General features: G+C 42.6%; 1 protein-coding gene across 2 annotated transcripts in view; it reads left to right on the top strand.

Moving 5' to 3' along the window:
- Positions 1-22,146, top strand: part of MINDY3 (MINDY lysine 48 deubiquitinase 3) — a 201,816-nt gene that overhangs the window by 88,448 nt on the left and 91,222 nt on the right. For both annotated transcript variants that reach the window (XM_056519090.1, XM_056519089.1), the window contains exons 6-9: positions 6,812-6,863; positions 11,542-11,656; positions 13,654-13,727; positions 21,449-21,528. In XM_056519090.1, coding sequence (XP_056375065.1) covers positions 6,812-6,863; positions 11,542-11,656; positions 13,654-13,727; positions 21,449-21,528 — 321 coding nt within the window. The remainder of the gene's footprint in view (positions 1-6,811; positions 6,864-11,541; positions 11,657-13,653; positions 13,728-21,448; positions 21,529-22,146) is intronic.

The following is a 22,146-nucleotide window of genomic DNA, read 5'->3' on the forward strand; positions in this document are numbered from 1 at the left end:
ATCGCCGATCGCGGCAATGTGCGGTATTAACCCTTTAGAAGCGGCGGTCAAAGCTGACCGCCGCTTCTAAAGTGAAAGTGACCCGGCTGCTCAGTCGGGCTGTTCGGGACCGCCGCGGTGAAATCGCGGCATCCCGAACAGCTTGCAGGACACGGGGAGGGCCCTTACCTGCCTCCTCGGTGTCCGATCGACGAATGACTGCTCCGTGCCTGAGATCCAGGCAGGAGCAGTCAAGTGCCGATAACACTGATCACAGGCGTGTTAATACACGCCAGTGATCAGCATAGGAGATCAGTGTGTGCAGTGTTATAGGTCCCTATGGGAAAGATCAGTGTGTGCAGTGTTATAGGTCCCTATGGGACCTATAACACTGCAAAAAAAAAGTGTTAATAAAGGTCATTTAAAAAAATAAATAAAATAAACATATATGGTATCGCCGTGTGCGTAAATGTCCGAACTATAAAAATATATCATTAATTAAACCGCACGGTCAATGGCGTACGCGCAAAAAAATTCCAAAGTCCAAAAAAGTGTATTTTGGTCACTTTTTATACCATTAAAAAATGAATAAAAAGTGATCAAAAAGTCCGATCAAAACAAAAATCATACCGATAAAAACTTCAGATCACGGCACAAAAAATGTGTCCTCATACCGCCCTGTACGTGGAAAAATAAAAAAGTTATAGGGGTCAGAAGATGACATTTTTAAACGTATACATTTTCCTGCATGTAGTTATGATTTTTTCCAGTAGTGCGACAAAATCAAACCTATATAAGTAGGGTATCATTTTAACCATATGGACCTACAGAATAAAGATAAGGTGTAATTTTTACCAAAATATGCACTGCGTAGAAACGGAAGCCCCCAAAAGTTACTAAATGGCGTTTTTTCTTCGATTTTGTCGCACAATGATTTTTTTTTCCATTTCGCCGTGCATTTTTGGGTAAAATGACTAATGTCACTGCAAAGTAGAATTGGCGATGCAAAAAATAAGCCATAATATGGATTTTTAGGTGGAAAATTGAAAGGGTTATGATTTTTAAAAGGTAAGGAGGAAAAAACGAAAGTGCAAAAACGGAAAAACCCTGAGTCCTTAAGGGGTTAAAGGGTTCCTCCGGTGGAAAACTTTTTTTTTTTTTTTTTTTTTAATCAACTGGCGCCAGAAAGTTAAACAGATTTCTAAATTACTTCTGTTAAAAAAAAAATCATAATCCTTCCAGTACTTATTAGCTGCTGAATACTACAGAGGAACACAGTGCTCTCTGCTGACATCATGACCACAGTGCTCTCTGCTGACATCATGACCACAGTGCTCTCTGCTGACATCTCTGTCCCTTTTAAGAACTGTCCAGAGTAGGAGAAAATTCCCATAGCAAACATATGCTGCTCTGAATAGTTCCTATAAGTACTGGAAGGATTAAGATTTTTTAATAGAAGTAATTTACAAATGTTTCTTTCTGGCACCAGTTCATTTAAAAATCAAAGTTGTGCCTATTGACTATGACAAGTCGGTGATCGGATCCTTTTCTGTGAGAGCGTATGCTTTAGATGGGCCGCACTCCATTTATTTCCATGTAAGCGCTGGAGATGCACGAGTCCAGCACTAGAGTATCAGTGGCGCTCCTATACAGATGTGTGGAGTGTGTCATCTGCAGCACACGCTCTAACTGAGAAGGAGGTTTCCCTTATGTAGATCGCGGGGGGGGGGTCCCAGAGGTCCTACCCCCTGTGATCAGATACATATCCCCTATCCTGCGAATAGGAGATATCATTTTCACCAGACAACCCGATAATAACCCCTGGATGTCTTTTCTGATGTCTTTGGGGATATATTTTGAAAAATAAAATTTGTGAATTTATCGAACCATTTCAAGTGCTTTTTTTAGTCTAAATTCGTCACATGAAAAGTTGCAGGAAGGCCCGTGCGACATTTTCTGTGACATCACATTTAGAATGTTCACATTTACCATGAATTGTTCCCATGAAAGCACTTTGTGCAGTGGTCACTGATTTGTGAAATTTTCGCACGGGCCAGATTTAGTCAATCCTGCCCTATAGAACTATTGAAATGGCTCTATGCAACAATTGTTTTAAGGTCCTTTGCGACATTTCATAAAATTATTGCACGACCGTGAAATTTAACCAAAATGAAGTAGATCAGTTCTTAGGGAATAAATCAAAGTCTGTGCGCCATTTGAGATATTTGGCTCACGTCCGCCACTTTCACCGCAACATTTGTACTCTGAACAAGTTCAAAACTCCTACCAGCCTTTGTAAATGTCCTTCTATATGTGCAAAAATATACCCACCCTAACTACACTGATAAAAAAAAAAAAAAAAAAAAAAAAGGGTTATCCCACTAAGTGATTAGCTGTCCACAGTAAATAGGATACATAGAGAATGGGTGGGGGTCCGACTGCTGGGACCGCCAACATTGAATAAATGAATGAAGCACCAACGTACATTCTGAACATAGGAGAACACTATGTCAATAAGTCCCTTAGGCTTTGTTCACGTCTCGGAATGTCCACACAGAAAACCGATCAGTAATGCTCCGTGTCATAGACGGCTATGCATTCTGTGCGGAGTCCGCAGAAAGAATGAACAGGGTCATTCTTTCTGCGGACACTGAATTCGGAATTTCCGTGCCGGAAACATCTGGCTCAGAAATTCCGCCACATGCATAGAGCAGCAGAATCCCATTAAATTCATTGGGACTCTGCTGCAGTGGAATCTCCATGTGGAATTCTGAACGGAAATTCCATGGTGTGAACATGGCCTTAGACTCTGAGAGTTGTTGGTGAGCAGGTGCACCGCTTCATTCTCACCTCAGAGTACATTTGACCTCTGTTCTTGTGATCAGTGGGGGCCCCAGCCATTGGCTAGTTGTAACTTATACAGTGGACGGAAATAACCTTTAAAATTTTGGAACAGCCCCTTTAATTGGCCCCCATAGCCTGTCACCATCACGTGAGACTAGACACGTTATGCTAAGAATATCAAAATGACAGAGACAAAATTTCATTGTAAAGTAATTAATTTTTTTTTTTTTTTTTTTTATAGACTGTGTACAATTTAACCTTACATGAGAAAAAAATTGTTAGAAAAAAAAGAGAAACGACTTTGACATGGAATAATTAAAGGACATCTGTAGTGCAATATAACTTATCCCTATCAAAAGGCCTCCCGCGATCTCCTGGACGGGGCCGCAGCATTCTGCAGGAAGTGCAGTGTTCTCCCCAGAAGAAAGGTGGGCAGACACTATCTCTATGGGGTTCATGGAAAGGGCGTGTCAGCTGCCGTTTGGGAGATCATGGGGAACCCCCCGCGGTCTATAACTTATCCCCTATCCTTCGGATAGGGGATAAGTTATATTGCACTACAGATGTGCTTTAATTTACATTTATTAGTAACTAAAAGTTAACTAAAAAGCAGCCCTTTATTTCAGGATACAAACTTTATTCATTTTCCAATCTCCTGAAAGCTTATTATACTTATTTTATTTTTGAACTCAATCGGCTCCTTTAAAAAAATTATTTTCTCGGTCGGCTCCATTGGGGACACAGAGACCGTGGGCATATCTTGCTGCCACTAGGAGGCTGACACTGGGCAACAAAAAGAAAGTTGGCCCCTCCCAGCAGGATACACCCCGCCTACAGACTGAGCTATCAGTTTTAGCTTAGTGTCCTTCAGGGGCAGACACAGGTCTAGAGTTCTCCAGACCTGGTCTTATACTTAATTTTTTAGTTTAGGGACATGTATGTAGATTTTGTTCCTCCCTTTTTATTTCTCTTTTTAGGTGGGGGTTCAGGAGCATGGCGCTACCTGTTCCCCCATATGCGAAGAAGGGGCACAGGCATAGAGTTATGCACGGTCAACCCCTTCTCGCCATCGGCAAGCACCTGGGGTTGTACCTTGGGTCCAGGTCCCCCCACATTCCCTGCTCGTCTCCATCCCGGCGATTCACATTCCGGGGGTGGACAATTGAGAGGTGGACTTATTCAGCCGCTCTTCGGCCAACCCCGGCGAGTGGTCTCTTCATCCATAGGTGTTCGCGGAAATCTGCAACCTCTGGGGGACTCCAGACATAGACCTCTTTGCGTTTTGCCACAACCAGAAAGTTCCTAGTTTCATCGCAAAGTCCCGCGATCCTCTGGCTCTTGCCGTGGACGCCTTAGTGATCCCCTTGTCGCACTTCGTCCTCCCCTATCTCTTCCCTCTTCCTCTCCTTACCAGGGTCCTGAGGAAGCTCAAAGCAGAAGGCGTCTTCACCATTCTCGTGGCTCCGTACTTGCCCAGACGCGTGTGATATACCGATGTCATTCGCCTAGTGGCAGACGTGCCACTGCATCTTCCAGTTCGTCCCGACCTGCTCTTTTAGGGTCCCCTTTGCCACCCCTATATACTGTCGCAGTATTTGACGGCGTGGCGGTTGAAACCGCGGTTCTGAGGGACAGAGGGTTCTCTCCCCAAGTGATCCGCACAATGATTAGGGCTCGTAAGCCCTCCTCTGCAAAGATTTAGCACCGTACTTGGCGGTCTTACATTCGATCGTGTGAATCTCAATCGTTCTCTCCAGTTGTCTTCTCCCTTCCGTGCCTTCTTTCCTTTTTACAGTCTGGACTGGAGCAACGCTTGGCTCTCAGTTCCCTTAAGAGTCAGGTGTCATCTCTCTCCATTCTTTTTCAGTGCCCCCTGGTGTCCGATCCTCACATCCGCACTTTTCTGCTGGGTGTAGCTCATGCGGCTCTGCCATACAGATCTTCTACTCCTCAGTGGGATCTGAATCTGGTTCTCAGTGCACTACAAGGTGCTCCCTTTGAACCTTTCCGGGACATTCCTCTTCGTGTCCTTTCTTGGAAGGTGAGCTTTCTCATTGCGGTCACTTCCATCTGGAGAGTTTCAGAGCTAGCGGCTCTCTCCTGCTGTTCCTCTTACTTGGTCCTTTTCCGACCAATCCCCATGTTTTTACCTAAGGTGGTTTCCTCTTTTCAGCTGAATGAGGATATCGTCCTCCTGTCCTTCTGCCCAGCTCCGTCCTATCCCAGGGAGCATTTGCTTCACTGTCTTGACCTGGTTCGGGCTGTTCGGACCTACCTTTCCGTCACTTCATCTTTCAGTCAGTGACTCCTTCTTCTTTTATCTTCCGAAAGGTCGTTGTAAGGGACTTACTGCTTTGAAGGCGACCATTTTGCGGTGAATCCATTCCGCCATCTCGGAAGCCTACCGCTGCAAAGGGAATACTCCACCTTTCCGCGTCTCGGCTCATTCCACTCGATCCGTCGGGGCCTCCTGAGCTCTCCGCAATAGGGCCTCGGCCTTGCAAGTCTGTAAAGCTGCCACCTGCCACACTTTTTTACAAAATTTTACCAGGTGCACACCTTTGCGTCTGCTGACACCAGCTTGGGTCGTAAAGTGTTGCAGGCGGCTGTGGCCCAGTCTTCCACCTGAGTTGCTTAGGTTCTCTCCCACCCCGGGGACTGCTTTGGTACATCCCACGATCTCTGTGTCACCAATGGAGCCAACCAAGAAAAGTAGATTTTTTTTTTTAATGCTTACCATAAAATCTCTTTCTCGGAGAATCCATTGGGGACACAGCACCCACTCATTTTTTCCGGTGTCTTTGGTTCAGTTGTCTGTTGGTTGGGGTTGGTTCCGGTTATTTTTTGTCTGTGGTTTCCTTGGACAGTTGCTGTGTTTTCTTTCCCTGTTGGTCCTCTCCTACTGCTTTGGGACTAAACTGATATCTGTCAGTAGGCGGGGTATATCCTGCCAGGAGGACCTGACTTTCTTTTTGTTGCCTAGTGTCAGCGCCCCCTAGTGGCAGAAGCATATACCCACAGTCTCTGTGTCCCCCAATGGATTGTCCGAGAAAGAGATTTTACAGTAAGCATGATCTACTTCTATCACGCTGGGTAACCCCTTTAATAAACTTTATATAAATAAATTTATAAACTTTATATAAACAATGTTATATACATTTTATATAAACTTTTGTAAAGCACGGGACCCCCTTGTGTGTTGGGTAGGAACTGCAGCACAGCCTCATTTTACGTAAAACAGGATTGTGATGCAATACCGGGCACAACAGCTAGCCAAGGGGGTGGCGCTGTGTCTGAACTGTGCTGCTGCAGATTGGCACTGAACATGGTATATGATGGGGTTGTCCTTTTGATTTGCTCACTACTAAATTTTCCGTACCTCCACTATGTTATCCCTGACTGTATCTGTAGATAGCAGCAGCATCTGATAGTGTTTCCCAACCAGTGTGCCTCCAGCTGTTGCATAACTACAACCCCCAGCATGCCCGTCCGGGCATGCTGGGAGTTGTAGTTTTGCAACAGCTGGAGGCACACTGGTTGGGAAACATTGCAGTAGAGGCATCCAATCCAGTCCTCTTTAAATGTATTTATTTAATTTATTTATTTTATTCATTTATTTTATATTATTTTGTTTATTTATTTTATTGTATTTATTTATTTGGAGGCACACTAGTCGGGAAACATTGCAGTAGAGGCATACAATCCAGTCCTCTTTAAATGTATTTATTTATTTTATTCAATTATTTTATATTATTTTGTTTATTTATTTTATTGTATTTATTTATTTGGAGGCACACTAGTTAGGGAAATACTGATCTAATACCATTCTGATAGGTGTCCCCGCCTCCTGACCTGCTGCATGCTTCTTTATGTTGCTTGACTTAGTATAAGATGTCACTTTGCCTCTTTACATCCTTCATACATGTCCTATGAGCTTTTTGTGTGTATTGTGTGTATTTTATCGCTGAATAGTGTCTTTTATGTGTAGCTGCCTTGGCTGCAGAGGAGATTGGCTTTGAACGATTTCATGCATTAATTCAGTAAGTAACTCCATTAAAGCTTTTTATATTGGGGCGGGGGGGGGGGGGGGGGAATGGGATTTATACACATATTGGCTTTCTGAATTTTGCCCACTTATGCTGCCGGACTAAGTGCTGGGCTTTAGAGCTTTTTAAGACCGTTTCCTCCTTAAATAACTCACAAGTAAATGTAAGTCCTTGAATCGTATAGAAAAATGTTTTCATATCAACTGGTGCCAGAAATGTATACAGATCTGTAAATTTCTTCTATGTAAAAATCTTAAAGGACAACTGCAGCGGCATTACACTTTTCCCCTATCCACAGGATAGGGGATAAGTGTTTGATCGCGGGGTGGTCCGACCGATGGGACCCCCCCCCGATCTCCCTAACCACCATAAGCGCTCATGGTGAGCGCTAAGGCGCGTAGCGTCGACCTAGAGGTCGACTGTGACGCCCCGTCTCCTCCCCGTCCCCATACAGTTCTATGGGGGATGCCGTGAGGCATGAATGCTGCCTCCCCGCCTCTCCCCATAGAGATGCATGGAGGAGGCGTGCCGGCTGCATCGTCATGCTGCGGCTGGCACGCCCCCTGCATGGGAGAGCCGCGGCCTAGAGTCGACCTAGAGGTCGACTGTGACGCCCCGTCTCCTCCCCGTCCCCATACAGTTCTATGGGGGATGCCGTGAGGCATGAATGCTGCCTCCCCGCCTCTCCCCATAGAGATGCATGGAGGAGGCGTGCCGGCTGCATCGTCATGCTGCGGCTGGCACGCCCCCTGCATGGGAGAGCCGCGGCCCCGTACAGGAGATCGCCAGGGGCCTCAGCGTTCGGACCCCCCCGCGATCAAACACTTATCCCCTATCTTGAGGATAGGGGATAAGTGTTTGTAACGCTGCAGATGTCTTTTAATCCTTCCAGTACTTATCGGCTGCTGTATGCTCAGGGGGAAGTTGTGTAGTTCTCTTCTGTCTGACCACAGTGCTCTCTGCTGCCACCTCTGTCCATGTCAGGAACTGTCCAGAGCAGTAGAGGTTTGCTATGGGGATTTGCTCCTACTCTGGACCGTTCTTGACATGGACAGAGGTGGCAGCAGAGAGCACTGTGGTCAGACTGGAAAGAACTACACAACTTCAAGATTTTTAAATAGAAGAAATTGACAAATCTGGAACTTTCTGGCTTCTGTTTTTATGGGTTTTTAAATGGGGTACTCCAGTGCTTTCAACTTATCCTTTATCTACAGAGTAAGGGTCCGACTACTGAGACACCCCCATGATCTCTCAACGCTCCATGCAGGGCATAGCTGCAGCCCTGTTTTGGAGATAATGGAGGGTGCCTCGGCCGTGGGACCCCCACACCATCAGACTCTTATTCCCCCAGTAAATAAGGGATAAGTTTTAAAGGGGTACTCCAGAGGAAAACAATGGTTTTCATATCAACTGGCTCCAGAAAGTTGAACAGATTTGTAAATTAATTCTATTAAAAATGTAAATTTTTCCAGTACTTATCAGCTACTGAAGTTGAGTTATTTTCTGTCTGACAACAGTGCTTTCTGCTCTGCAGTTCCTGATGTGTCTCAGGGACTGTCCAGAGTAGGAGCAAATCCCCATAGCAAACCTCTACTGCTCCGGACAGTTCCTGAGACAGACAGACAGGTGTCAACAGAGAGCATTGTTGTCAGACAGAAAAGAACAACTCAACTTCAGGATTAAGATTTTTTAATAGAGTTAATTTACAAATCTGTTTATCTTTCTGGAGCCAGTTGATATGAGAAACATTGTTTTTCACCAGAGTACCCCTTTAAAGTACTGGAGTACCCCTTTAAACTCCCACCCCCCACACACACACACTGCCCTTTTATTAGTACGACATGGGAGACAACTAGTTCTTAGACCATAACAAACGCATGTAAGCTATGCCCATGTGATTGGTGATTTAGTTAATGCCTGTCCCAGCCATTTAAACCCAGCCATTTTAACCCCTAGTATGGTGCAGGTGATGTTGCCCGCAGCTCCTAAGTGGTTTTATCGAGCAAACACTATAAAGCCCATTGGCGCCCCCTCCATATGGGTACTGATGGGTTACTATGGCAGCTCGGTGACTGCCAGGTCTACCAGAAACCAGTATACTAGACCATGCTGAATGACAGGTATACAGTATATTACAGTGTATATCAGCCAATGACCAAACAATTGTAGTGTCAATTACCATAATAAGACTGTAAAAAAAAGAAAAAAAAAAAGGGGGGGGGGGGTTATCTAGTCAAGATTAACTTTAAAAAAAAAATAATTTTAAAATATTATTTTTACTCAATAAATTTGGAGTATACAGCACTGCGGAATCTGTGTGCACCATATAAATAAAGAATTAATATGTAAATAATAAATTATTAGAATTATAATTTATTATTTAAATATTATTATATATATATATATATATATATATATATATATATATATATATATATATATTTTTTTTTTTTTTTTAATGATGGTCTATCCCAGTGTGCCTCCAGCTGTTGCTAAGCTACAACTCCCAGCATGCCCAGACAGCCTTCGGCTGTCTGGGCATGCTGGGAGTTGTAGTTTAGCAACAGCTGGAGGCACGCTGGTTGGGAAACACTGGTCTAGATGGTGAAGTAATTCCATCTTATGCAGCAAATTAACCCGCTATCTGCTTGGATTTTATAACAGGCGATATCTGACCCGTACCTATAGAAAACGCCACCATACCGATATAACACTGCGCTAGAATACAGCAGAAATGCTGGCGGCCGGAGTGTTTATACCACTTCATCATGTAGGATCCATTATGTCCTCATAGAGCGGGCCCCTGGGGCCCCCCGGGCTAGTTATAAACTGCACTGGAATAGCAAACATTTATAAAGACCTACAGGCCTGTAATGTATAACCCACATCTGTGCCCCATTACTCTCCATAGAATAAACTTGTCGATAATGACTTTGTCCCCATCTAGGAGATTCAATAGGGAAAATTTATTTGCTCCTAAATGAGCCGTTCAGTGTACGGGCGATTACAGAAGAATGTGCCGGCTCCTTATATATGGGAGAAATAGTGTGCACACTGGTGACCGGGCTATAATAGGACGAGGAACAGTATTGGTATTATGATCAGTACAGGATAAGTAATGTAATGTATGTACACAGTGACCTCACCAGCAGAATAGTGAGTACAGCTCTGGAGTATAATACAGGATATAACTCAGGATGAGTACAGGATAAGTAATGTAATGTATGTACACAGTGACCTCACCAGCAGAATAGTGAGTACAGCTCTGGAGTATAATACAGGATATAGCTCAGGATCAGTACAGGATAAGTAATGTATGTACACAGTGATCTCGCCAGCAGAATAGTGAGTACATCTCTGGAGTATAATACAGGATATAACTCAGGATCAGTACAGGATAAGTAATGTAATGTATGTACACAGTGACCCCCACCTGCAGATTAGTGAGTACAGCTCTGGAGTATAATACAGGATATAACTCAGGATCAGTACAGGATAAGTAATGTAATGTATGTACATAGTGACCTCACCAGCAGAATAGTGAGTACAGCTCTGGAGTATAATACAGGATATAACTCAGGATCAGTACAGGATAAGTAATGTAATGTATGTACACAGTGACCTCACCAGCAGAATAGTGAGTACAGCTCTGGAGTATAATACCGGATATAACTCAGGATCAGTACAGGATAAGTAATGTAATGTATGTACACAGTGACCCCCACCTGCAGATTAGTGAGTACAGCTCTGGAGTATAATACAGGATATAACTCAGGATCAGTACAGGATAAGTAATGTGATGTATGTACACAGTGACCTCACCAGCAGAATATTGAGTGCAGCTCTGGAGTATAATACAGGATATAACTCAGGATCAGTACAGGATAAGTAATGTAATGTATGTACACAGTGACCCCCACCTGCAGATTAGTGAGTACAGCTCTGGAGTATAATACAGGATATAACTCAGGATCAGTACAGGATAAGTAATGTAATGTATGTACACAGTGACCTCACCAGCAGAATAGTGAGTACAGCACTTGAGAATAATACAGGATATAACTCAGGATCAGTACAGGATAAGTAATGAAATGTATGTACACAGTGACTCCACCAGCAGAATAGTGAGTACAGCTCTGGAGTATAATACAGGATATAACTCAGGATCAGTACAGGATAAGTAATGTAATGTATGTACACAGTGACCTCACCAGCAGAATAGTGAGTACAGCTCTGGAGTATAATACCGGATATAACTCAGGATCAGTACAGGATAAGTAATGTAATGTATGTAAACAGTGACCTCACCAGCAGAATAGTGAGTACAGCTCTGGAGTATAATACCGGATATAACTCAGGATCAGTACAGGATAAGTAATGTAATGTATATACACAGTGACCCCCACCTGCAGATTAGTGAGTACAGCTCTGGAGTATAATACAGGATATAACTCAGGATCAGTACAGGATAAGTAATGTAATGTATGTACACAGCGACCCCACCAGCAGAATAGTCAGCACAGCTCTGAAGTATAATACAGAATATAACTCAGGATCAGTACAGGATAAGTAATGTAATGTATGTACACAGTGACCTACAGTTCTGGAGTTGTTGCTTTATGTGTATATATCTGGAATATGTGCACCCAATATTTGTGTTTTGTTTCCATAGGAGGCGATCGTTCCAAAGTTTTGCTGACTTAAAAACAGCCTTATGGGATGAGTATTTAATGTGGAGGAACAGGTTTGGAGTGCTGCTGTTCCTGTACTCTGTCATTCTCACCAAGGTTTGTATGGAGTGGGTGAGCAGACAACTCGGATACACTGCTCCTATCTGCCTAGAGCAGTGTTTCCCAGCAAGGGTGCCTCCAGCTGTTGCAAATCTACAACTCCCAGCTTGTGGGGAATTGTAGTTTCTAACAGCAGTTTGCAATCAGCTACCCATAGTGGAATTTTTCCCTTTACCGCTATGTCTTTAGGTGTCGACCTCTATAAAGAAATATTTTTTATATATTTATATTTTTAGGTGTAGTGCCTGTTTGCTTTATGTAGCAGGAAACTCTCGATACATATGTCAACCGTATCCATAGAACTTTATCCACCAGAAGGAAGTAAAAATATTGTAGATCACTAGGATGTAATTACACTTTGTTATAGGGAATAAGGCTGTGTTCACATGCAATTTTTTGGACAGGATTATGTTCTGGATGCTATGGGGACCCCTAGTGGTCTTTTTTTGATAAGACACGATTTCTATAAAAAGGATATAAAAATTTTTATGAAGTATATTAGAAAGATTAATATTTTGCCAAGATGTACAACATATAAAACGTTTTTGATTCTGACAGCGCCCATTTAACTCAGATTACTCCTTTAGGGTGCATGCACACCACGTTTTTGCTATACGGTTTCAAGATAAAAACCGTACGGAACCGTATAGAAAACTATATGCATTGACCTAACATTGTAAACCGTATATCAAACGCATCATCCGGTTTTGTCCGTTTTGCGTCTTAGATGGTTTTGTCTGTTTTTTTTTTTTTACCCGTACCCAAAACTGTAGACTACCACGTTTTTTGGTCCGGGTGAAAAACTGTATTAAACTGTATACGTTTTTTTTTTAACATGGGAGTCAATGGGAACTGTACAGAACTGTGTGTGCGTACGGTTCCATCAAGTTTTCACCATACAGTTTTTGACTTTGCACAGTTTTTTTTTCTTGGAATTTCAATCAAACTAGTGAAACTTTATTTAAAATGGAGTGAAAAGTTAAAAACGTATACTATTTTCTTAAAAAAAGGATGCAACCGGACATAATTTTTCAAGCCGTATACGGGTTGAAATTTGTACACACGTTATGATACAGTTTAGCCCGGTTTTGAGGAATCCGTTTTTCAACAAAGACCTGATACGGGAACTGCATTGCAAAAACATGGTGTGAATGCAGCCTTACTAAAGTGGTACTGCACAGGCTCGACTATTTCTCTATTCATTGTCTATGGTCACGCTGTACTCCGCTTCTTTGGCACCCCCTATAGTCGAGCAGTAGAACAGCGACGGAGTTTGCACACTGCTGCATTATTTAGAGTCCGGGTTGGGAGTCTTGTTCTCAAGATACCTGGGGGTCCCAGCGGTCGGACCCCCTTAGACAGTGATCTCCTGTCCTGTGGATAGAATACGTGTCCATGGTGGCAAATCCCCTTTAAAGCGTACCATTTTTAAATATATCACTCAGTACCTAATCCTGACCATGTACATCTAATTTTTATGTTTCTAGCACCTTTATTTATTTTTTTAATTACAATTTTAATTTAGCTCACTAGTCTGAATTCCTCTCAAAGGGAGGGGCGTGGCCTCACTGTGCAGGTCTCCGCCCCCTCCCTCAGTATCCTGTCTGCTCACATCTCCCCTAGCATTAGCAAAACTACAACTCCCAGCTTGTCCTCACTGACAGTAGCGGGACTCAAGCTAACAGTGGGAGGATTTTTCCCTGCGCTCACAGCTGTCAATCAAGGAAGTGTGTCCATGACATAGGTGATGACTCATGGACACAGCAGTGACTAGTATGTGTCCAAGCAGGCAGGGGGGGCAGTTGTTTGACTGGCTTTTTCAGTATGAAATACTGAAAATTTTCCAATGAAAGCAATTGCAAAACTTATTGGTTATACATGCTTTACAACATATCAAAAGTTTTTGTATCTGACAGGGACCATTTAAAGCTTTAAAATGTACATAAAAGTAATTTTTCTTATTTTAATAATGTCTGCCTTCTTGCTTTTACCAGGGAATTGAAAATGTTAAAAATGAGATAGAAGATGCAGAAGAGCCTTTGATAGACCCGGTATATGGACATGGCAGGTAAGGGGGATTGTTGTGTCACCTCTCTCTTTGTCACATGTTGAAGCGGAGCAGTTGCTAATATAAAGGCTCCTCTGTGCTTATACCAATGTTTTCCAACCAGGGTGCTTCCAGCTGTTGACAAAACTACAACTCCCAGCATGCCCGGACAGCCGAAGGCTGTCCGGGCATGCTGGGAGTTGTAGTTTTGCAACAGCTGGAGACGCCCTGGTTGGAAAACACTGACCTATACAGACCATTTATTGACTCGTCTTGTAGGTTTAACAGTGTCAAACATTTACACCACACATGAAAACATTTACACTGTCCCTATCCTGTGGTACCCAATCTTTAGCCAAAAATATTGGCGTTACCTGGTGCAGCAATAAGGAAGGTCAGTAAAAAAAAAATAATAATAATTTACAACAATTTCTGGAGATAATCAGTATTAAAAAGGGTTATCCAGGAATAGAAAAACAGAGCTGATTTCTTCAAAAAATCAGCACCACCGCTGTCTTCAGTTTGTGTGTGGTATTGCAGCTCAGTTCCATCAAAGAGAATGGAGCCAAGTTGTTATACCACCCACAACCTGAGGACAGGTGTGGTGCTGTTTATTGAAACAAACCATCATTTTGTAGGGTTTCGCTGACCAACTAATGCAGTGTTTTCCGACCTGTGTGCCTCCAGCTGTTGCAAAACTACAACTACAACTGCCAGCATGCCCGGACAGCCTTTGGGAAACACTGATCTAATCTGTAAGCCAATTGGCTGTTTTTCTAAAATGTATGGACAGCTTTAAAGTTCCTATAGGGGGGTTGGAAATTATATTCGCGAAGGATTCCCGATTTTGTAAGTAAAATTGGTCGACTCGTTCAAGTGGTTTTGGTGTTTCTTTTAATGGGGTTATCCAGAATTTGAAAAACATGGTTACTGTCTTCCAGAAACAGCGCTACTCTTGTCCTTAGGTTGTGTGTGGTATTTTAGATCAGTTCCATTGAAGTGAATGGAGCAGAGTTGCAATATCATTCACAACCTGATGGCGGAGTTTGGAAGAAAGCGATTATTTTCTTTTAATACTGGAAAACCTCTTTAACAACTTAAAGGAGTAGTCCAGTGGTGAGCAACTTATCCCCTATCCTAAGGATAGGGGATAAGTTGCAGATCGCGGGGGTCCGACCGCTGGGGCCCCCTGCGATCTCCTGTACGGAGCCCCGACAGCCCGCGGGAAGGGGGCGTGTCAACTTCCGCACGAAGCCGCGGCCGACACGCCCCCTCAATACAACTCTATGGCATATCCGAAGCGCTGCCATAGAGTTGTATTGAGGGGGCGTGTCGGCCGCGGCTTCGTGCGGAGGTCGACACCTGCTATCTGGCCGGAGAGCCTTGCCCCCGTACAGAGAGATTGCAGGGGGCCCCAGCGGTCGGACCCCTCGCGATCTCAAACTTATCCTCTATCCTTAGGATAGGGGATAAGTTTTTCACCACTGGACTACCCCTTTAACCCCTTAAGGACTCAGGGTTTTTCCATTTTTGCACTTTCGTTTTTTCCTCCTTACCTTTAAAAAATCATAACCCTTTCAATTTTCCACCTAAAAATCCATATTATGGCTTATTTTTTGCGTCGCCAATTCTACTTTGCAGTGACATTAGTCATTTTACCCAAAAATGCACGGCGAAACGGAAAAAAAAATCATTGTGCGACAAAATCGAAAAAAAAACGCCATTTTGTAACTTTTGGGGGCTTCCGTTTCTACGCAGTGCATATTTCGGTAAAAATTACACCTTATCATTATTCTGTAGGTCCATACGATTAAAATGATACCCTACTTATATAGGTTTGATTTTGTCGCACTTCTGGAAAAAATCATAACTACATGCAGGAAAATTTATACGTTTAAAAATGTCATCTTCTGACCCCTATAACTTTTTTATTTTTCCACGTACAGGGCGGTATGAGGGCTCATTTTTTGCGCCGTGATCTGAAGTTTTTATTGGTATGATTTTTGTTTTGATCGGACTTTTTGATCACTTTTTATTCATTTTTTAATGTTATAAAAAGTTACCAAAATACGCTTTTTTGGACTTTGGAATTTTTTTGCGCGTACGCCATTGACCGTACGGCTTAATTAATGATATATTTTTATAGTTCGGACTTTTACGCACGCGGCGATACCACATATGTTTATTTTTATTTTTTTTTACACAGTTTTATTTTTCTTATGGGAAAAGGGGGGTGATTCAAACTTTTATTAGGGAAGGGGTTAAATGACCTTTATTAACACTTTTTTTTTACTTTTTTTTTGCAGTGTTATAGGTCCCATAGGGACCTATAACACTGGACACACTGATCTCTTATACTGATCATTCTTATCCCATAGGGACCTATAACACTGCACACACTGATCTCTCATCCTGATCACAGGCGTGTATTAACACGCCTGTGATCAGCATTATCGACGCTTGACTGCTCCTGTCTGGATCTCAGGCACGGAGCAGTCATTCGTCGATCGGACACCGAGGAGGCAGGTAAGAGCCCTCCCGGTGTCCGATCAGCTGTTCGGGACGCCGCGATTTCACCGCGGCGGTCCCGAACAGCCCGACTGAGCAGCCGGGATACTTTCAGTTTCACTTTAGAAGCGGCGGTCAGCTTTGACCGCCGCTTCTAAAGGGTTAATACCGCACATCGCCGCGATCGGCGATGTGTGGTATTAGCCGCGGGTCCCGGCCGTTGATTAGCGCCGGGACCCACGCGATATGATGCGGGATCGCGGCGCGATCCCGCTTCATATGGTGGGAGCCGGCGCAGGACGTAAATATACGTCCTGCGTCGTTAAGGGGTTAAGGACCATTTTATTTTTGTATTTTTGTTTTTTCCTCCTCTCCTTCTAAAAATCATAACGCTCTTATATTTCCATGCACAGACCCATATGAGGGCTTGTTTTTTTGCGCCACCAATTGTACTTTGTAATGACATCATTCATTTTACCATAAAATGTACGGCGCAACCAAACAAATATTATTTATGTGGGAAAATTTTAAAGAAAACCGCAATTTAGCAAATTTTGGAAGGTTTCGTTTTCATGCTGTACACTTTCCGGTAAAAATGACATGTTTTCTTTATTCTGTGGGTCAATACGATTAAAATGATACCCATGTTATATGCTTTTCTATAATTGTAACAAACCATTTTAACAAAATTAGTATTTTTGAAATTGCCCTATTTTGACCACCTATAACTTTCCAATTTTTCCATATATGGGGCGGTATGAGGGCTAATTTTTGCGCCATGATCTGTAGTTTTTATCAGTATCACTTTTGCTTAGGTTTAATTTTTTATAAATTTTTTATTAATTTTTTTTGGAATAAAATGTGACAAAAAAGCAGCAATTTTGGACTACTTTTATTTTTTTTTACGTTTACGCCGTTCATCGTACGAGATGATTAACTACCGTATATATTTTAATAGTTGAGACTTTTACGCACGTGGCAATACCAAATATGTGTAATCATTTTTTTTTACGCTTTTTTGGGGGTAAAATGGGAAAAACGGTTTTACTTTTTTATTGGGGAGGGGATTTTTCCAATTTTTTTTACCTTTTTTTTATTTTACATTTTTTAACTTTTTTAATTAATTTTTTTTTTACACTTTTTATGTTCCCATAGGGGACTATTCATAGAAATCATTAGATTGCTAATACTGTACAGTGCTATGTACAGGACACAGCACTGATCAGTGTTATCGGTGATCTTCTGCTCTCGTCAGCTCGATCTCAGACCAGAGCAGAAGACCCCGGGAGACGGCCGGAGCCAGGTGAGGGGACCTCCGGCCGCCATGCTGGATGATCGGATCCCCGCTGCGGGCGATCCGATCATCCATTCAAAGTGCCGCACTGCTGCATATGCCGTGATCTGTATTGATCACGGCATCTGAGGGGTTAATGGCGATCGCGGATGTCCGCCATTACCGTCAGGTCCCTGGCTGCTGATAGCAGCTGGAACCTGCCGGGCATGACGCGAGCACCGCTCCGGTGCTCGTAATCATGGTGGCGTGTAAATATACGTCATGGTGCGCTAAGTACCACGTCACCATGATGTACATTTACGTCCATTGGGTTAATGGTCTATTCACACGTACAGTATTCTGTGCAGATATGATGCACAGGATTTTCTGCTGCAGATTTCAATGTAAACTGAATACAACTTCAAATCCTGCGCTTCATATCTGCGCATTAAATCTGCCCAGAATACTGTACATAGACCCTAAGGGTGTATTCACATGTACAGTATTCTGCACAGATTTGATGCGCAGGATTTTAAGCTGTTTGGTCCTCCAGTATACATTGAAATCTGCAGCAGAAAATCCTGCGCATCAAATCTGCGAATACTGTACGTGTGAATAAACCATAAGGCTGCATTCACACCACGTTTTGTAATACAGTTCCCGTATACATTTTAAATGTTAAAAACGTATGGAACCGTATTGAAAACCGTATGCATTGACTCAACATTGAAAACCGTATGCCAAACAATGCATCCGGTTTCATCTGTTTTGGGTCTTTTTGGGTCTGATTTTGTCCGTTTTTTTCCTTTACCCAAAACCGTAACTACCACTGTTTTTGGTCCGGGTGAAAAACCGTATTAACCCGTATACGTATATTTTTTTTTTTTTTTTTTACTTGGGAGTCAATGGGAACCGTACAGAACTGTATGTGCGTACGGTTCCATCCGGTTTTCACCATACGGTTTTTGACTTTGCACAGTTTTTTTTCTTGGAATTTCAAACAAGTGAAACTTTATTTATAATGGAGTGAAAAGTTAAAAACATATACTTTTTTATCTTAAAAATGTATGCAACCGGACGTCATTTTTCAACCAACAGTATACGGGTTAAAATTTGTACAGACGTTTTGATACAGTTTAGTCCGGTTTTGAGGAATCCGTTTTTCATCAAAAACCTGATACGGGAACTGTACTGCAAAAACATGGTGTGAATGCAGCCTAACACAAGCAGCAGTATGTGCAGACATATGTAGTGTGCTCAAACACCTGATATCGTATACAGTGATCCCTCAACTTAAAATGGTCTCAGTTTACAATATTTTTGGTCTTTTCTGGACCATTGTAACTTGAAACCAGACTCAACATACAATGTACAGACAGTCCAGATCTGTGAGACGTGTCAATGGCTGGAAAAACTGACCAATCAGAATGGGCATGCACTAATAAAACCCCTGTATTACTGAAGTGCATGCACTGACTGGTGTCTGGTAGCGCCCCCTATAGTACAGGGAGGTATTACATGTTCTGTACTCTTTACCTGTGCCAGGGTTAGCTGCTGCTTTGGACACCAGGTGAGGGCGGCTCCATGTTACTTTTTTAGGACACTGTGTGTACTGTACAGGACCCTGAAGAAGCTCCTGTCCACTACATAGACAGTGATTACAGCTCCCAGCAGATCTTTATTCCTTTTATATGTAAGGATTTGCTTTATCTATATTAGTTATCTACTTATTTTTCTTTAATCCTCACCTTTTCCTATTTTTGGATGACATTTTGGGGCTTCAGAATTAAGTATCATGTTTCCATAGAGTTTTGGCCTCAACATACAATGGTTTAACATATACAATGGTCACCATGGAACCGATTAATATTGTAAGTTGAGCAATAAATAAATATGGCCGAGCACCTTCAGTAGCTGAATTTTGGCCGACCTCTACCACCCCCAATTCCTCTGTAACAGTGTGCTCCAACCAGGGTGCCTCCAGCTGTTGCAAAACTACAATTCCCAGCTTGCCCAGACAGCCTTTGGCTTTCTGGGCATGCTGGGAGTTGTAGTTTTTCAACAGCTAGAGGCACCCTAGTTGGGAAACACAACTCTATTCACATTGGTCAAGCAGTCATATGTTCCAAATGGAGAGAGCAGGGGTAAGCTGCTGGCAGACTTCTATTGTAGTGGTTTATCTCCTTAACCCCTTAAGGACTCAGCCCATTTTGGCCTTAAGGACTCAGACAATTTAATTTTTACGTTTTCATTTTTTCCTCCACGCCTTCTAAAAATCATAACTCTTTTATATTTTCATCCACAGACTAGTATGAGGGCTTTTTTTTTGCGCGACCAGTTGTCCTTTGTAAAGACATCACTCATTATATCATAAAATGTATGGCGCAACCAAAAAACACTATTTTTGTGGGGAAATTAAAACGAAAAACGCAATTTTGCTAATTTTGGAAGGTTTTGTTTTCACGCCGTACAATTTATGGTAAAAATGACGTGTGTTCTTTATTCTGAGGGTTAATACGATTAAAATGATACCCATTATTACATACTTTTATATTATTGTTGCGCTTAAAAAAAATCACAAACTTTTTAACCAAATTAGTACGTTTATAATCCCTTTATTTTGATGACCTCTAACTTTTTAATTTTTCCGTATAAGTGGCGGTATGGGGGCTCATTTTTTGCGCCATGATCTGTACTTTTTTTTCATACCACATTTGCATATAAAAAACTTTTAATAAATTTTTTATAATTTTTTTTTTAATAAAATGTATTAAAAAAGTAGGAATTTTGGACATTTTTAATTTTTTTTCGTTCACGCCGTTCACCGTACGGGATCATTAACATTTTATTTTAATAGATCGGACACTTACGCACGCGGCGATACCAAATATGTCTATAAAAAATGTTTTTTACGCTTTTTGGGGGTAAAATAGGAAAAAACGGACGTTTTACTTTTTTATTGGGGGAGGGGATTTTTCACTTTTTTTTTACTTTTACATTTTTTTACATTTTTTTTTACACTTGAATAGTCCCCATAGGGGACTATTCATAGCAATACCATGATTGCTAATACTGATCTGTTCTATGTATAGGACATAGAACAGATCAGTATTATCGGTCATCTCCTGCTCTGGTCTGCTCGATCACAGACCAGAGCAGGAGATGCCGGGAGCCGCACAGAGGAAGGTGAGGGGACCTCCGTGCGGCGTTATGAATGATCGGATCCCCGCAGCAGCGCTGCGGGCGATCCGATCGTTCATTTAAATCGCGAACTGCCGCAGATGCCGGGATCTGTATTGATCCCGGCACCTGAGGGGTTAATGGCGGACGCCCGCGAGATCGCGGGCGTCGGCCATTGCCGGCGGGTCCCTGGCTGCGATCAGCAGCCGGGATCAGCCGCGCATGACACGGGCATCGCTCCGATGCCCGCGGTTATGCTTAGGACGTAAATGTACGTCCTGGTGCGTTAAGTACCACCTCACCAGGACGTACATTTACGTCCTGCGTCCTTAAGGGGTTAAAGGGGTATTCCAGGAAAAAAACTTTTTTTTATATATAAATCAACTGGCTCCAGAAAGTTAAACAGATTTGTAAATTACTTCTTTAAAAAAAAGTAGATACCTCCCATGTCATGCCTTTACCATAGTTATGTGCAGCCATAAGGTGAATGCAGTTCTCCCCCCACATGAGAGAAAGTAGCCCGATACTGGACCCGGCATTAATAAGAATAATCATAGGAATAGAATCGGAAGTAAATTTGTCCAGCTCTGTATTCAAAATATGGCGCAGAACCGCCATAATAGAAACATGACAGTGGCTTTACCCTACTGTTAGCTGCCTGTGATGTAGTCATGACCGTGGTATAAAACTCTAATAATGCTGTAAAATGTCTTTTATCTTGTCAGGTGGTAACTTAGGATTTTTGTTACATCTTGTCAATACATTTTTATCTTTCTTTTAGCCAAAGTTTGATTAACCTTCTGCTGACTGGACATGCGGTTTCCAATGTGTGGGACGGCGACAGAGAATGTTCCGGAATGAGTAAGTGACATATTGTGGTTGTAACCGGGAATATGGAGGAATACTCTTCCGTTATGTACTGTGGGCGGTTACTACCCATTACGGTTCATTGGAATAATATTCTAGCGTACATCCAGTGATGGCTACATAGACTTGCTTGGGACTTCCATAGCCAAAATCCATAGATTAGGCACCTGTAATCTTGTGCAAGTCTTGCGCTCAGGCCATTATTATAAGTACGCTTTTAGGGTATGTTCACATCTAATTTCACACTAATGTTTGTGGTATATGTCGGCACAGGTTTTTAAATTTTTAAATTTATTTATTTATTATTTATTTTTTAATTTACACTTATTAGGTCTTCCCATGTGCATAGTACCCTGAATACTTAAAGGGGTACTCCACTGCTCAGCGTTTGGAACAAACTGTTCCGAACGATGGAACCGGCGCCGGGAGCTAATGATGTCATAGCCTCATCCCCTCATGAGGTCACGCCCCGCCCCCTAAATGCAAGTCTATGGGAGGGGGCGTGACGGCCGTCACGCCCCCTCCCATAGACTTGCATTTAGCGGACGGGGTGTGACATCATGAGGGGGCGGGGCTATGACGTCAAAAGCTCCCGACGCCGCCTCCAGCGTT

The sequence above is a fragment of the Hyla sarda genome, chromosome 5 (genome assembly GCF_029499605.1).
Source record: "Hyla sarda isolate aHylSar1 chromosome 5, aHylSar1.hap1, whole genome shotgun sequence".
Classification (NCBI taxonomy): domain Eukaryota; kingdom Metazoa; phylum Chordata; class Amphibia; order Anura; family Hylidae; genus Hyla; species Hyla sarda.